Here is a 16,604-nt window from a genome sequence, read left to right on the forward strand (position 1 = left end):
CTTTGGTGGTTTCTTTATTGGAGTATGGCTCAATGATATGGTCCCCCTATTACATGAACAGCTGTCTGGCCCTTGAAAGGATTCAGAATAAGTTTTTGAGATTTTGTCTATTTAAATTAAATTTGGAAATACCGAACGATCATGTTTATGATGATGCATGGGAAGTGCTGGCTATGACAACATTGAGAGAAAGACGTATTCGTGGTGATTTAACCTTTGTATTTAAGCTTCTTAATGGCCTGATTGTATGCCCCGACCTTCTCGGTAGAATTAACTTCAATGTCCCCTCAAGACTCTTAAGACGAAACCGACTATTTGCTTTGCTTTTTCACAGTACCAACTATGCCACTCACTCCCCTATCGAAAGAACCTTAAATATTATCAACCATGAGGATATTGAAGTTGTGGGCATTGGCTTGTCTAGTTTTAGGAATCAAATTAGAGAGATTGTGTAAACTCTTTTGTTGATTTTATGTTGGTTTGCCTGTAGAAACATATTTGTATTTTAGCTATTTTAAGTTATAGTTAGGTGTAACTATTGAACTTTGTAATATTTTTATATAGCATATAGCATAATTTATTATTAGCCAACCTTACATTTTATGGCTTTCTTTTGCTTTAAAAAATTCATACTTATTTATTAAATGGCAGTCGGTATTTTTCAATAACAGATTTTTTAACCAACAGCTATTCATAATATCATAAGGGCATTAAAATATTGTAAGTCGTACGCTTTTTAAGATACTAAACAAATGTATTATCTTTTGCAGGTTGTGCTACCTAATTTTTATCACCTAAATTTAAGCAATACATTTGGATGCTCAATTAAAATTTACAGGGCTCCTAAAAATAATTAAAAAAAAATTGGTTTGAAATTTTTTTAAATAAACGGGATATGCTATATACGAAGTTAAAAATTAAGTCGTGTAAATCAATTGTGTTGTCCCATTTTAATTACCGCGATTCGATTTAGGGCTTACGTTTGAATTTCGAGAACAAAAAGCGCATTTAAAAAGTTCAGAAAGCTTGGGTGTACGATTTATACATAGTAATAGAAAGTTTCAACATATATTCCATTTATATGCAGTTCCATATATAATAAAATACAAGGTGATTCAAAATTGGGTGCAAAGATTTCGAGGGCGTATTTACCAGCCAAAAATAAGAACTTATATAAACGTATGTCCTAGCATGCTTCGTTTTCTAGATACAGAGTGTAAAAGTTTTTTAATAAAATCGGTTTTTTATCAATTTTTCAAAATCCTTTCAGCCTTAGGATTGTAGGCTTATTTGTCGTCATAAAGGCCTTTCTTTGGTGGGAATAAAATAAATGTATTAATTCCAGTGGCGTTTCAGGGGGCTACCTACTTGATACTTATAGGTAAAATTATGGTACGCCACCGCTTTTTTAACAATTTAATTTTTTTTAGATTAAGCGGTCAATAATGTAACTTTCTTGCCTCTTTAAGCCTTACTAGTATCTAGGGTTGTTTTCAGGAAACAAATCAAAATCTGTGCCTGGCCCTATTAAAACAAATAATAAATTCGCACCGATTACTGAAATTCATTTAATGTTTTTTCAAAATTTAACTTAGCCTAAGTAACAGATACATACAAAATGCAGATTTTCAGAACAAAAAAAAAACTTTTACACTCTGTATCTAGAAAACGAAACAAGTTAGGATATACGTTCTTATAAAAAGAAGTTCATATTTTTGGCTGGTAAATATGCCCTTGAAATCTTTGCACTCAATTTTAAATCACACTGTATAGACGTTGATATTGGCTGGCTTACAATGGTATCTTAAAAATGTATCCGGTGTCTTCTTATTTAAAATAACTAATGCCGCATTCTTTTATGATTTCCTTAAGGAGATACTAGTTTTTCGAAACATAATTTAGGTGTGAAGTTAGCAAATTGGCTATTGAAGTTAGACTGTGCCGGCCTTCTACTCTATAATTTTCTTTCTTTTTCCGCTTTTACTTATATTTATAATTAAAGATTAAATCAGGACGGATGGAAATCAAAAATTCAGAACTTTCGCATCTAGGTTAGATTAAAATACGACCATCATAATTTTACAAAAAAGACTGTGAACGCATCTTAAACCACAAAAAAAAAACAAAAGTAAAACACTTTAGACCCACTTGAGGCGTGAACCCAATGACAGAAAACGAGCGGCCTTTGACTGCCAAGTGCGCAGCGCAGAGTCTACCCTGCGCTGCGCATTGTGCGCAGTGCATCAAAAAGGCCGCGTCTAACTTGGCGCTTTCTCCCATCCAGTAGGACTGTAAGAAAATATGGTTACGTCATATCGTATAGGGAATTATTTCTCAATTGGTTTTGCAGACAAATGCTTACCTGTAATGATGCGTAACTGTGCTTATTTTTGGTGAAACCGAAACGTCTGTCATGTTGCTCGTTTACGTGTCTATGACGGACCAAAAGGGCGCGCATAAGAGGACCCTTGTCGTCTTCTCTGATTAAATCTTCTTTAAAGAGGTCTTCGGAAACTCTATAAGCTATTGCTGGTAGATCTTTTTCTTCTAGATCTAAGATACACACCTAAAAAAAACAAATATAAATTAAATTTGTTGCTAAATGAGTTTAAATGTAAACTTACTCCATTTTCTAAACATTTTCTTAAGTTAAGTAAAGAATGAAAACTTAGAGATGCAACATGTGGTTTGCCCCATCTGTCAACACCTTCTTCAACGTCTTCTTCATATTTGATCCACCGGGCAGTTTCTTTCCATTCTTTCTCTGATTGGTCTTCTGCTTTTAATAGTTCACTTAATTCAACGAATATCTGAAAGTGGAGTAGATGTTATTTTCAACGTACTTATTGAGGATATGTTGAATTTGATTTTTTTGATCGTATGTCGGAATTGTTATCACAAATGTAAATACATTAATTATTCTTATAGTTTTTGTACATTTTGCTCGGTTTTTGTAGTTTAAGTTGACTAGTTAATTAGGGTTTTAATTTAGTTTTTTATTTTTACCTTTAGTGTCTAGTTCTTAGTATTTCATCTTGTTTGAGTGCACTCATTGAGCACCAATGTCGGCTATTTAGTTTATATGATTGTAAATCTTTTTCTAGAATTTGTACACATGCTTGCTTTGATTGTCGGTATTCTCAAGGAACTTAAACAGAAAGAAAACCATAAAAAATGAGACCATAGATAGAAAAGAGAACAAGAGGAACCAGACCCTAAACAGGAAGAAGAATAAGAAAAACGAAGGCGATACAATAAAGAGAAGGCAAATAGAGGTAAGAATAAGAAAAACGAGACCATATACAGAGGGAAGAGGGGGAACGAGACAAAAAATCGGATGATTTATTAAAGACAATTAAATCCGATCTTAAGAAGGAAAATGCAAAGCTAATTAAGACGAAGATCGAAAGACAAGATGATAAAAAATTAATATCGAGACAGAAAACAAGAACACTTTATAGACCATGGAAAGAGACTTGTAATTAAGTATTTTTGGATATTACTACTACCAAAAAGAGCGAGAAAAAAGCCTTCAAATTGAATTTATTAGATTGGCTTAAATGTCTCTTGTACATTTTAAGTACATACATAAAACCTCTTACGTACATATTTAAAAAACGCATTTAAATTCTTGAACGAAAAACTTCCAAATTATAATCCCCTGACTAAATATAATATTCAAATTAAAAAATTCCGTGAAGTTTTTTATATTAAATAAAAACAAAATTTGATTGGAATTATATTTCGAATGTTTTTTTTTTGTTCGTTCCGGAATTTAAACACGAAACCTATATTACCTTATTTAGATAGGATAAAAGTCACTTATTACCTCGTTTATGGTCTGTTTAGGAATATTTAGAAATTTCTTATACATTGTCGCCCAAAGTTATTTTCACATTTTTATATTAAACTCTCAGGACACACCAAACTCGCCAGCTTAAAGACGAGACAGAATATGATTTTTCAATAGACTAATTGGCGAATTTCAGTGATGGCTATATTATACAATTATAAAAACATTAAAATCTAATAAAGTAATAGTGCAAAATCATATTAGTGGGTCTAAAAAACACGTAAAAAAGGATATGTTTGTGGTTTTCGCTTATGTAAAAAGTTATTTGTTGCTAATATGATTAAAATTCTTAAGGTTAAATGAGTATAAAAAGACAACTCTTTGAGTGGAATAAAAATGCATATAGAACCGTGCTGAGCGAGCATATATAAATTATTTTTGTATTTCCTCAGAAAATGCGTAAATTCCATCCTATCTTTTCTACTTAAGACAGATTTTTAAATAGAAAAAAAAATTCTTAGGCTGAATCCAGAAATCACAAGAAAAATCTCTAAAATACAAGTTCCTTCAATCTGTTATATTTTGTTACAGTTTTTTCTATTCTTTTATTAAACTCTCAACAGAACAAAAAAAATTAATAATATTATTTTTAATTAACGCATTAGGAATATATAAAATTAGCTCTTTTAGAAGCCTAGGAAACTCTAAGCCGTCCATTTTTTAAGGATTCATGTTAGATACTTTTACCAGGAATTTTTTTTATACAAATATCGACATTTAAGGTCATTTAAAATTTTAACGATTTTATATATATATTTTTTTTATATAGCAAAAAAATAATTGTAATATAATAAATAAATAAATTAATAGTCCAAAATTTAAAAAATGTTAGTTAGTGAGACAAAGCCTTAAAACTTTCTGTCCATTTAGACTCGATCTTGAGTGTCAAATTGCAAAAAATTGAAGTAACAGAGATTAAGTTATATCATTTAAGTTTTTAAAAATATATGAATTATTAACAACTAAATAAAATAATATTGTCCAGAATTCTCTTATCATATATCTCAAAAATAGTCCACACAACACCAAAGTAAAATAACACTTAGGGTAAAATGAATATTCTGCAGTCTCCCTGCAATTATTTAAATAAGTACAAAAACTAGTAATCTACAACTCCACCGCAAGTATGGACTATTTCTTCACTATTAAAATAACACTTGTTTGATTTCTCTTCCATTTTTCCCTGTATATTATATTATAAAATAGTACCTACCGCATGTGGGCTATGATCATAAAGTTTTTTCAAAAAGGGATGCAATTCAACCCCTTTCCCGATATGCATTATGGAGGCCTTATGGCGACGTAGAGCTCTCGGATCATCTGATCTGTGGCTGTCGAGCTGATCGCGATCTGCACCGCGCAGTTCTTCGTCTTCCGGCTGTGTAGACACCTGCGTAAAAAAATAAAATCCTTAGGTTTGTTAAAAACTTAAAACCATAATTTGCAGTAAGTATGAACTTTCTCCTATTGCAATTCTTGAGGAACTTAAAAGATCAATCTCAAAGTAATAGTTTATTTTTTATCAAACTTATTGAAAAAATGTAGATATATTCCAAAAAACTGAAATAAGGAATATATATTTTCCAATAGACTCAGACAGTAATAGAAAACTAAAATAGCGAAAAATAATTCCAAAAAATAATTTTTTTACGAAAAATTAAATATACATAAAAAAACTATATAAAAAGCAATTTGTAAAAAAAGATTGTTAAAAAAAGAGCTCAAAATTTTCACTAATTATTTCGTTTTATATTATGTTTAAGAATGCGGTTAAATAGACAAAATAGCGAGAATTTTATTTTGGTATAGTAGAATAGATACAAATCTTAATAAATAAAAACAACAACAGAATGTAAACAAATAAAAATTAAAAGGGTTTTTGATGTGTATTCAAACCCTGAGGCGTGTGCCTGTTACCAATTTTAAAGCTTTTACCCCCTGATGATGGACACCACTGTGTCAATCATCAGGGACACATGTAGGGAATGTTAATCTAACTAAATGTTTAATAAATAAGTGGAGGGAGACTGAAGGATTTTCATTTTACCTTAATAGGACTCCACTGCAAGTATGGACTATTTCTTCACAAATAAAAATAAGAAAAAACAAATAATTTGGACAAAAATAATTTTACTACATATTTTCACCCAAATGTATAAATAAAAATAATTATATCGCTTACTATTTCGAATTTTAAAACGTTTAAATTAAACATTTAATAAATACTAAACAATTGCTCTGCAACAACTAAAACTAATTGTTATTCACATCTTTGAGTGACAAATCAAATGCATAAGTCAGCCTACTTAAAAATTTGGGGAAATACTTTGTTCATGTTATATACAGATTATTAAACCAGTAACATATTACTTCCTAATCGGTACACAGCACGTAATTATTTAGGTTTATTAAAACAATCGTCTAAGTTTTAAACAATAACATATTAGAGGCATAAAGTTTAACGTCCTTAGTGTGAAATGGAAAGAAAGTGTCTCAGGTTTAACACTTTAAGCAAAACTGATTTTATTTTAGAAGAATTGCCGACGTTTCGGCCTTTATTTAGACCATCTTTAGGGCTGAAACTGATTTTTACAGTTTATAATTAAATAAAAAAAAATTAAAAAAAAACAAATAAATAAAATAAAATATTAAATAAAATAACACTGTAAAACAGGCAGTTTGATATAGCAAATACATGCCTTCCCTACTATTTTACAAAGTTTTTTTATTATATGTTTAAATTTATTTATTTATTCGTTTATTTAATTGTAAACTGAAAGATGGTACCTTTTACATCAATTTTTTGAGAAATACTTGTAGCCAGCGTAATAAACTGTAGTGTTGCTCGGTTTTAAGTTAGGAAAACTATGTAGTTTCATAATGAATAAAATTTGCTGTATTTCTTTTAAAAATCGGCACAGAGCATAAAAAACATTTGTTACTACCAGGAATATAGTTTAATACATTACCACTAAGCCAAAAACTCTTGTTTAAATATTTTGGTAACACCGAACTTTATAGGAAGGCATATAGATTATAGACAGCATCATGAACTGCAGCAATACCGAATAATTCTCAGAAAGATTTTAATTATATCATTTTCAAAGACTGACTTAGGCAAGGCTGGAAATATCTAAACACAGATGTTTAAGGGATGAAATATAATGAAAGACTAAATACAAAAAAAAAAAAATAACAGAATGAATGATTACTGCGAGGGAAAGAGAACACAGTATTCTTGTAGTAGAAAGACAGATTGGAGAAAATAGTGTTTTTATTTGGACCAAGACTACTCTTATAAAATTTCTACGACCAAAGAAGAGAAGAGCGATGAAACCTAAATGGAACACCATGAAGAAACTATCAAAAGCGACAATAGAAAGTATGAAATAAAAAGACAATGATATTTGATACTGACATGTTTCGATATTAATTATTTTCAGCGAGCAATTTCTAGGCACAGAGAAGCTTCTTCTAGCAAAAAAGTGAAGATGAAGAAAAGATTAGATTATAGCATTTAATGCAGCGATTGATACAGGGAAGTATGAAATAAGAATAGAATATTACGTAGACAGCTATAGTCGGAGATGGATTGGGGAGAGAACATAGAATCAATATGTTGTCTATAAGTTTTGCTCATTTTAATCCTAATAAAAACAATAAGGGCAATATTGCAAAATATCGTCTATATGTCATTTTTTACCCTGATCTGGAATATGAAAACAAAATTTGGGATATGCTGAAGATAATAAACTAACTGCAAGGTTTAGCTACTGTACTTTAAGGGCTTGCCAACATAGTGGCTCAATGTGCGGTCTACAAATCTTTTTGAAATTAATAACTTATTAACCACTTATACTGTAGTGCAATCTAGACAGCAGATTCTATCATTGGACTTTCAGCACACGCTATCATTGGATGCAATTTTACTTTAATGTTAATAACATAACCATTTAACATTCACTTAAATAAATATTAATTAATTACTTAATTAAAACATTTCAAAAACATAAAACCAACTCATCTGCCATCCACCAAGCGCATTGAAAAGCATCTTTCAATGCGCCATTGCCCCACAATTAGCGAATATATTCTAACGTTGCCAGATTATTTTTATATCCAGTAAAAGTCAGTTGGCTCAGTAATAAAGTATTAAACTATGAATCTAAAGACGTATGGTTCGATTCGCGACAATCATTTTTTTATCTTCCTATTATTTTGCAATGGTAGAATTTGATGTAAGAATTAATTGAACAATGGTGCAAGCTGTCTACTATTCTTCTGCCATTTACTTCGGCTAGCTGGTTACTTATAAGAACCTAGCAATGCAATATTCCCAAATAATTAGTGGTTAAAATTTTACGGTTACTAAAACCTTATAATATTGTAGTAGAATATTATAAAATTAGTCAACCAAGAGTTGAATTTCAGCTAATGCCATAGCTCTTCAAACAGTATTCTCGAATTTATTTGCTTATCATTTGGTAACGTCCCGGTTGTCCACACGTCTTTTGATTTGTCATTTGTCGACACTAAAGCCACACCTAAAAAACAAAAAAATAGCACCCAACAGAATTAATTTAAACAAGTAGAAAGCAATAGACAAGTATTCGCGAAAGACATAAAAAATTGTATAGAGAAAATATGAATAAACGACAGCGTGAATTCCCAGTTTAGGAATCGTCCAGGGAAATAACACATCAAGGTATGGTAGGAAATGATAAATCTAAGAAACAGAAATGATTGACATTCGAAATATTGCACCTCATGAAAAAAAAGGAAAACATTAAAGGAGATAAAGCTAAAAATTCGTATAGTCGAGAAAAATTGGATGAAGGGAAAGTGTAAGAAAATAGAAAACCTGCAAAAAAACGTGACAATTTTAACAAGTATAAAAAGGTCGGAGAAGTGGCAGGTTTATATAATAAAAATACCACTAATATGCCAATAGACACTGAAGGCAAAAATATCCTTGAAACATGATTCAAATACGCTGAATGAATCCAATTTTCCAGAGGACCAGAAATTCTCAAGGGTGAAATTCTACTTACAATAAAATCTGAAAGAACTAAAAAAGCCACCAGACCTGATGACACTCCATTGAAGCTGTAACAAATGATCAAAGACCTGGAATCTTGGTCAAATTGTTCAATGGAGTGTACACGACTGGAGGACATACCTTTAGAAAAATGAAAAAGACTGAACGAGGATTTTAAAAACAAATAAACAAAGTGATGCAGTTGAGTTTTAATAACTCTTACACCTTCTGTGTGCAATAGATTGTCCCGCAGCAATTATGCCATATTGCAGCCTCGAGACTATATCGATGCATATACACTTAAAAGCTTTTATTATGCCTCCAGTATTGGGAGAGTGCTAATAAATTAAAAGTGCATTGTACGTACGATGTGTACGTGTACCGTGGTACTTTTAAAAAAGAAAAAATCCTAACTATAATTAACATCTATATCTTGGAGTGCGCATGTCAAGTACATAAAAATCTTTCAAACCACATGAGATCTGGAGATCTTAATTCTTATAAAACTCGAAATGCATATAAATTATACATCCCTTTTACCTGTTGTCGCAGGTACAGGATGGTCCGGAAATTACATCTCTCAAAATTTGTAATCATCTCCCATGTAGAATAAAGAGAGCTAAGACTTTTCCAACTTATAAGAAAGCTCTTAGGACCATGTTAGCTGACTGTTCTTTTTACTCGTTGACAGAGTTTTTAACTGTAGATTTATTGACTAAATTGAGTTAAATTTGTTTCCTTTCATATCTTTGTAATTTTATACTATTTTTATTAGCATTGAAGTTTTTTATTGACAATTCCTATACATTGTTATGATGTCGATGGAAATAAATGATTTGATTTGATTTGACCTTAAAGGTTTTTAAATTATTTACGGGAGTATAAGATATAAATTAAGGGAAAAAATATACAAAATCCAAATCCCTTTTTAATTTCTTTCACTTAATAATATGACACTCCACTCTAAAGAGCACCTCAACAGTAAGATCCAAAAATGAGGCGGATTTGCATAAAACCCAATTTGAATTTAGAAATGCTTGGGGAACTAGAGAAGTTTTGATCATAACATACACCTACAAAAATATCATTACCGGTGCAAGGACGTTTTTGTGTCTTTCGTTGATTACGAGAGGGCCTTCGACAAAGTACAACATAGAAAGCTTGTAGATGTCGTTCAAAACATGGAGCGAAAATGTATGCTAAAGACAGAAAGCAGCAATACGATTAAACGAAAAGCTTACAGAAGAAATCCACGAGGTGTCAAACAGGGCTGCATATTGTCACCACTACTTTTTAAGTACAAATCAATGCAGACTCTATATGCAGACAAATTAGAAGAACTGCAATATCTATATATGTAAATGCAGAAGGACAAGACATAGGGCTCAACATAAATATCAGCCATATAATTATTATGTGATGCTGTAGATTTTGTGTTATTGCTTTTTATAAAGTGTATGACCAGCATCTTTGTAATAATGGATGAATTTTTCGATATAAATATCAACAAGACAAAATTTATGGTGTTAAGTCGACAAACACATACAGATAGAGTAACCCAGTTTAAGTACTATAACTATACTTATAAGTACTATAACTTATAGTTATATCCGAACATCAAAGTCCGAATAGTGAAATAAGGTCTGGTAAACATTACAAAAAAATTAGAGCACTATACCAATGATAATTTGAACCTAAAATGATAACACAGAATGGGAAAATCCTACATATGGGCAGTGTTGCTGTACGTGTGGACGATTAAAGCCGATGGTTACACCCACGAATGTTGAGAATGCTCTGGACAGGTATGCAGATTCACGCAATGATACTAAACTAAGTGCGGGAAAATCTCATACCATGGGCATGTCTTCAGACCAGAATGGTACAAAACTGCAAAAATTGCAATTCGACACCGTAGATACTGCACTTTACTTATCTAATTTATTACCATCGGCCTCTCTTAAATTTGAATGGTGTTAATATAAACACAGACGATGGATTGTTTATTATTTAGTTTTCTTGTCTTGAATTGAATTTGAATTGTCGAAACACTGAGCTGCCAAGGCAGTTGTGCATATAGGTCTCCTGATGGACCCGTTATGCCCCACCGGGGTTTACCAGAGCCCAACGGCCTTAGAGAAACTGATAAGGCTCTCTGGTCTGAAGGACTTAAAGTCACTCGGTACACTGAAAGTGTTACCCAAGTATTTGAACCTGGCGCGCGTGAGTGCTGGGCACTCCCCGACTACATGGTCATCGGTTTCTTCCTTCTCACAGAACCATCGGCATTCCGGGTTTTCCGCAATACCGATAGTATGGAGATGGCTTCTTAAGTGCCAGTGACCGGTTAAAAGACCTGTACTAGCCGAATTTCGCGTCTTTTTAGGCGTAGTAGATTTTTGGTGAGACAGGCAGAAGGCCCACCTAAGTGCACTTTGGCCTGTCTCATACCAGGGTACTCAATCCATCTTCGGTGGTTGCACTTGTCCAGCAGACCCTTCATTGACGCGACCGCAATGCATTTGGCGATACCAACTATGGGTTCCGGCCCCATCGGCACAATCGCGGATCCCAGTCTGGCAAGAGAGTCCGCTTCCTCATTACCTACATGGCCTGCATGGCCAAGTATCCAGACGAGGGGTAACCTGACGACTTTTCTTGTCTTAAAAGTTAGTTAGTTCCTTTAGAACCGTTTTCAATAAAAGATAAAACAATCTGCGTGTTTTATTTCGTACCCATCCTGTTATAATTTAATACCTACAGCACATCATGATAGGAATATTCATAGGACCTAGAGGAGTCGAGAAAAAGCATTAGCCAATTGTAGAATTGACTAAGGAACGGTCGTGAATGAATCTGTGAATATGACAGAATCAAAGTTTACGGAATAGAATACGTATTCTATTTCGTATTCGTAGTATTCTATTCCGTAAACTTTGCCAGAATCGAGAAAGACTTGCTCAAATAATTGCCAACGTCAGGGGAACCCGATTTGGCACCTGAAGAAGAATGAGTTATTTGTACTTTTGATGTTTGTTAATGTTCAATCTTTAACTGAAATATATACGTAGGAAGCTATTTAGACAGCATCTTGCTCGGCAGTATTGCCTAATAATTGGAAAATAAATTCCAAATTTTTTATTAATTAGAGGTCATGTGGGTGGTTTTGCTGAATTTAATGAAATTGTTAACTTAGTGACCTAAGATATGATTCCCCGTAATTATATAGGGTGTCCATTTAATATCGCGGTGCTCGATTGCGGCTAAACCTTGAAACCTTAAATAGAGGAAATGTTAATTATGTTAGAAGGGCTACTTTTTAAAATTAATTTGGTTGATACAGGTTGTTCCCTAACATAAAAAAATTAATTATGTACCCCAAAAAGCGTGGTACATAATAATTTTTTTTTTAATTGAACCATTTAATTTGTATTTTTTTTTTGGAATAGGAGTCTCATTTTACTCTCTCTTTAACCCTAAAACAGTTTTTCCCTAAAATGCGAAGTTGCCTAATTATTAAGCATTTAAAGAAATTTTCACGAAAATAAATGTTTCACTTAAATTTACCACCGGCGTTTTTTATATTTTTAAAAAATCTATGTAAAGTCCATGGTTAAGTTCATTTTATCTTTCGAAATTCCAAACTTTATTTTTTTTTATACACTCAAATAAGGATAATTTCAATTTAATTTTGAAAAGAATGCTCTATCAAAACGCGTTAGCAGATACAGGGTTTTCCAAATCTGCGCAAAATTGAATTGAAATTATTATTATTTGAGTAATGATTTTGATCACCCTGTATAAAAAAATGTAATTTTAACTGCGTCGTGGTTTTTGTTTTTTGTTGTTTTAATTTTTGTAACTTAAAGAACATTTATTTTAATAGTGTTTTTTATGTACTTGAAATTACTTTGTTTTATCTCTGTAATTACTTGAATCCATTTCAGTGTCCTGAGGATGACTTAATATAAGTCGAAACGTCGACATTTAGGTAAACAGGTTTCTGTTTTATTTCTGACCCCACCCAACAACCCTCCGCAATATTGATGATATTGGGTCACAAACACGAAATTGAAAAAAAAAATAAATTTTGGAATTTTGAAAGATAAAATGAACCTAGCCGAGAACTCTACACAGATTTTTCAAAAAGATAAAAAACGTCGGTGGTAAATATTAAAATTTAAGAAAAACAATAATTTTCCAGGCAACGTCGCATTTTAGGAAGAAACTGTTTTAGGGTTAAAGAGAGAGCCAAATAAAATTCCTATTTCGGAAAAAAAAATATAGGTAGTTTCTTTAACAAAAAAAAATTATGCACCAGGCTTTTTTGGGACACCCTGTATCAACCAAACTAATTTAAAAAAATAGCCTCTCTAACATAATTAACATTCCCTCTATTAAAGTTTTTTAAATTTTAGCCGCACTCGACCACCGCGATATTAAATGGACACCCGGTATATATTTTTTTTAATTTCACTTATAAATAAAAATAAAGGCATTCATATTTGGGAACATTATTCGAATAAAACATTGAAACATATTTAAAAAATTGTTAAAATATACGAAAAAAAAACATAATAAAACGTAAACAGGACACAATATCGTTTCCTAAGTCTCAAATAATGCCGCATAAACTTTGCTATATTTGAAGTCATTTGTATGACAATAATAATAAACAAACCAATTTAACATTCAGGCAAATCAACAATAAAAACAATAATAATTGCTTAATTAAAACATGATGAGTGGTAATCCATTTTACTGCCATTTACCTGGGTCAGCTGATCTAATTGTAGAAAAATTATTAAAATAACATTAATTTTTTTTAATGACAACATTAATGCTGTCATATGATGCTTTTTAATTGACAGTTACGTTGTTAGCTGATGGTTTTAGGATAATTTTCATTATATATAATTAGTACTGTCTCACCCTTCTGACTTCCTTGTGAAATCCTTCATGCGGTGTCTCTTTGTCCTTCTCATGATGATGGTGATGATGATGTTTCTTTTTGCCTCCCGGGTTTTCTATTGGCAATGAAAACTTTCTTTGGCCGCTGTGATGTTTTCTAAAAGATTAAGTAATTCGATTAAGAGTTTAATTAATATTCGGACTGAGCGGCTAAATATTAACTTTTAAAGAAAGGGGTGAAGTCTTGATAATAATTGCTTTCGTAACCTTAACGTCGCATTGGGGATCAAATTTCCTATTTGTCGCTGTCGTCACCCCAAAGAAATTTTAGAAAACTCGAGGACACTTGGAAATTACTTTCCTTTCAAAATGATTTCGTCGTGAATTCGTAATGTGAAATTTAACACAAAAAAATTGTATATTATTTGTATTTATGAGGAAAAAATGTGGAAAAAGGAAACTGATTATTTATTAAGGGAAAAGTAGAATATATATTTTACGGTTTTTAGAAAATTATTAGTGGTATACAAACTAAAAATAGTTTGCTAGGGTTTGCTACCATCATTAACTTTAAAAATTATTTTAAATACTATATTAAAAAATATACAGGGTGTAAATTAAAAAAGTCATCCATTTTCTCTCTAAGGTGCTGGTATAATATTAAAAGCAGGAACGAAAAACTCTCAAAATCTACATCATCTATATAATTTAAATAACGGTTACATATGTTTCACCCGGTTAGGGCATCATCAAACCTTAAAAAATTATTAATTTAAAATAAAATTACAATAAAAAATAGGGTTTTCCCTTACCAAAAATAGGACGATACACATACATACACGTAGACGAACTCTAATTGTATACAAACAAAACATTCCAAATAGGTACAAAGATTAAAAATTTTATAATTAATACACATTGTGACATCTATAATAAAACACATTAATTTACTAGAGTGAAGTTAAGTCGGTTGCAAATTTTTATATTCTGATGGTGCGGAGTTCTATAGTTGGTTATTGGATGGTTACTGCGTCTGTAGCAATGGTACTCGTTGTAGGCGATGGAGATGTACAGTTAATATCGTTAAAAATAAAGTGATTCTGTCCCGTAATTTTGTCGTTCACACATACAAAATCGGGACTTTTTATGGCTTTATTAATCTCCATCGTCTCTAAGAGATCGAGCTTTCTACCTTTATCACATTTATGTAGAATTCTGATATTTTCTTCGGGCGGAAAAGTGTGTCTATTTTCTAATAAGTGGTTGGCAAAAGCTGACTTGCTCACTACAATATCGGTGTTAATATGTTTATTAAACTGGGATTTATGTTCTTTAATACGCGTTGCTACTTTCCTGCCAGATTGTCCAATGTACACTGCGGGGCATTCAACGCATTTAATTTCATATATCCCCGATGAAGTGAGCGGGTCCACCCTATCCTTAACCTTAACAATATGACTTTTAAGTGTGTTACTAGTTTTAAATGAGGTAATTACATTATATTTTTCGAAAAAACGGCCCAAGATATCAGAGATTGTACCAAAATATGTCAAAGATCTGTAGGTAACATTAGCTTTAATATTTGTTTGAATAAAATTAAATGAAAGCTTATATTTATTAACAAATTTATTGTATAATTTATGAATGGATTTTAACGGAAAAGAATTGTTTAAGGCAATTTGTTTGATAATATTAAGTTCTTTATTAAAGGCGTCCCTGAAAAGTGGGATGTTGAATAATCTATAAAACAAAGAATTAAAGCTAGCAAATTTGTGGGTTGTAGGTGCATTTGAATGGAATTGTATGATGTTGTCTGTCGTACTGGTTTTTCTGATAATTTCAAATTCAATAGAATTGTTGTTCCTTTTTAAGAGGAGATCCAAGAAAGGCAAGAACTGATTGTTTTTATGTTCAACTGTGAATTCTATTTTAGGGTGGAGGCCATTCACAAAGATTAGAAATTCTCTGAGCTTCTCGTCCCCCCCGTTCCAAAGTATACAAATATCATCTACGTATCTCTTATAAAATACCAGATAATTGGAAAATTCGCTAGATGTTATTGTGCTCTCCAAGTTGCACATAAATATCTCACTTAGAAACGGCGAGAGACAAGAACCCATGGCCAGTCCCTCTTTCTGTCTGAGAAACCATAATTAAATTGAAAAAAGTTCTGTTGTAAGGCGATTGAAAGGAGTGATAGTAAGTGTTCAATGACCAGTGTTGGAAGTTTACCCCTTAATAGTTTAACCACCAGCAACAGACAATTATTCGGTGGTATACTCAGGAATACGTTTTTGACATCTAGTAAAATTAATTGCGCCGAAGGGGAAACTTGTGTATTTTTAATTGATTTACAAAATTCCACTGAGTTTAACACCGAACAAGGAGCCCTGAACTGAGTAACCTCCCTCAAAATATTATTTAGCCATGCTGCTAACTTGTAGCATGGTGATCCTACAAACGACACGACCGGTCTTATTGGTATGTTAGGTTTATGGACCTTTGGAAGTCCATAAAGCAAAGGAGTTCTTGGGTTCATTGGATATAACCTTGATTTTGAACAATTAAAGAATTCTTTTGTAGTAAGACAATGGTCTAAGGTTTTTTCATTTTTCTAAAAAATAGGGATGTTGGATTCCTGTTTAAAGGTTCGAAGCCACCAATTAAAAAAACATATGTAACCGTTATTTAAATTATATAGATGCTGTAGATTTTGAGAGTTTTTCGTTCCTGCTTTTGATATACAGGGTGTTCCTTAAAGACATGCTAATATTTAAGAGGGTGATTGCTGGATCCATTTTA

The 16,604-nt window shown here is 31.9% G+C and overlaps 1 protein-coding gene across 2 annotated transcripts in view; it reads right to left on the minus strand.

Moving 5' to 3' along the window:
* LOC126739889 (band 3 anion transport protein) overlaps positions 1–16,604 on the minus strand; it is a 124,949-nt gene that overhangs the window by 84,422 nt on the left and 23,923 nt on the right. Inside the window, exons 5-9 of one of the 2 annotated variants that reach the window (XM_050445710.1) lie at positions 13,824–13,959; positions 5,067–5,243; positions 2,625–2,810; positions 2,363–2,566; positions 2,149–2,289 (exon numbers count right to left, since the gene is read on the minus strand). In XM_050445710.1, coding sequence (XP_050301667.1) covers positions 2,149–2,289; positions 2,363–2,566; positions 2,625–2,810; positions 5,067–5,243; positions 13,824–13,959 — 844 coding nt within the window. The remainder of the gene's footprint in view (positions 1–2,148; positions 2,290–2,362; positions 2,567–2,624; positions 2,811–5,066; positions 5,244–13,823; positions 13,960–16,604) is intronic. The other variant, XM_050445711.1, reaches the window with a different exon arrangement.

Source organism: Anthonomus grandis, chromosome 8 (assembly GCF_022605725.1).
Source record: "Anthonomus grandis grandis chromosome 8, icAntGran1.3, whole genome shotgun sequence".
NCBI classification, from domain to species: Eukaryota; Metazoa; Arthropoda; class Insecta; order Coleoptera; family Curculionidae; genus Anthonomus; species Anthonomus grandis.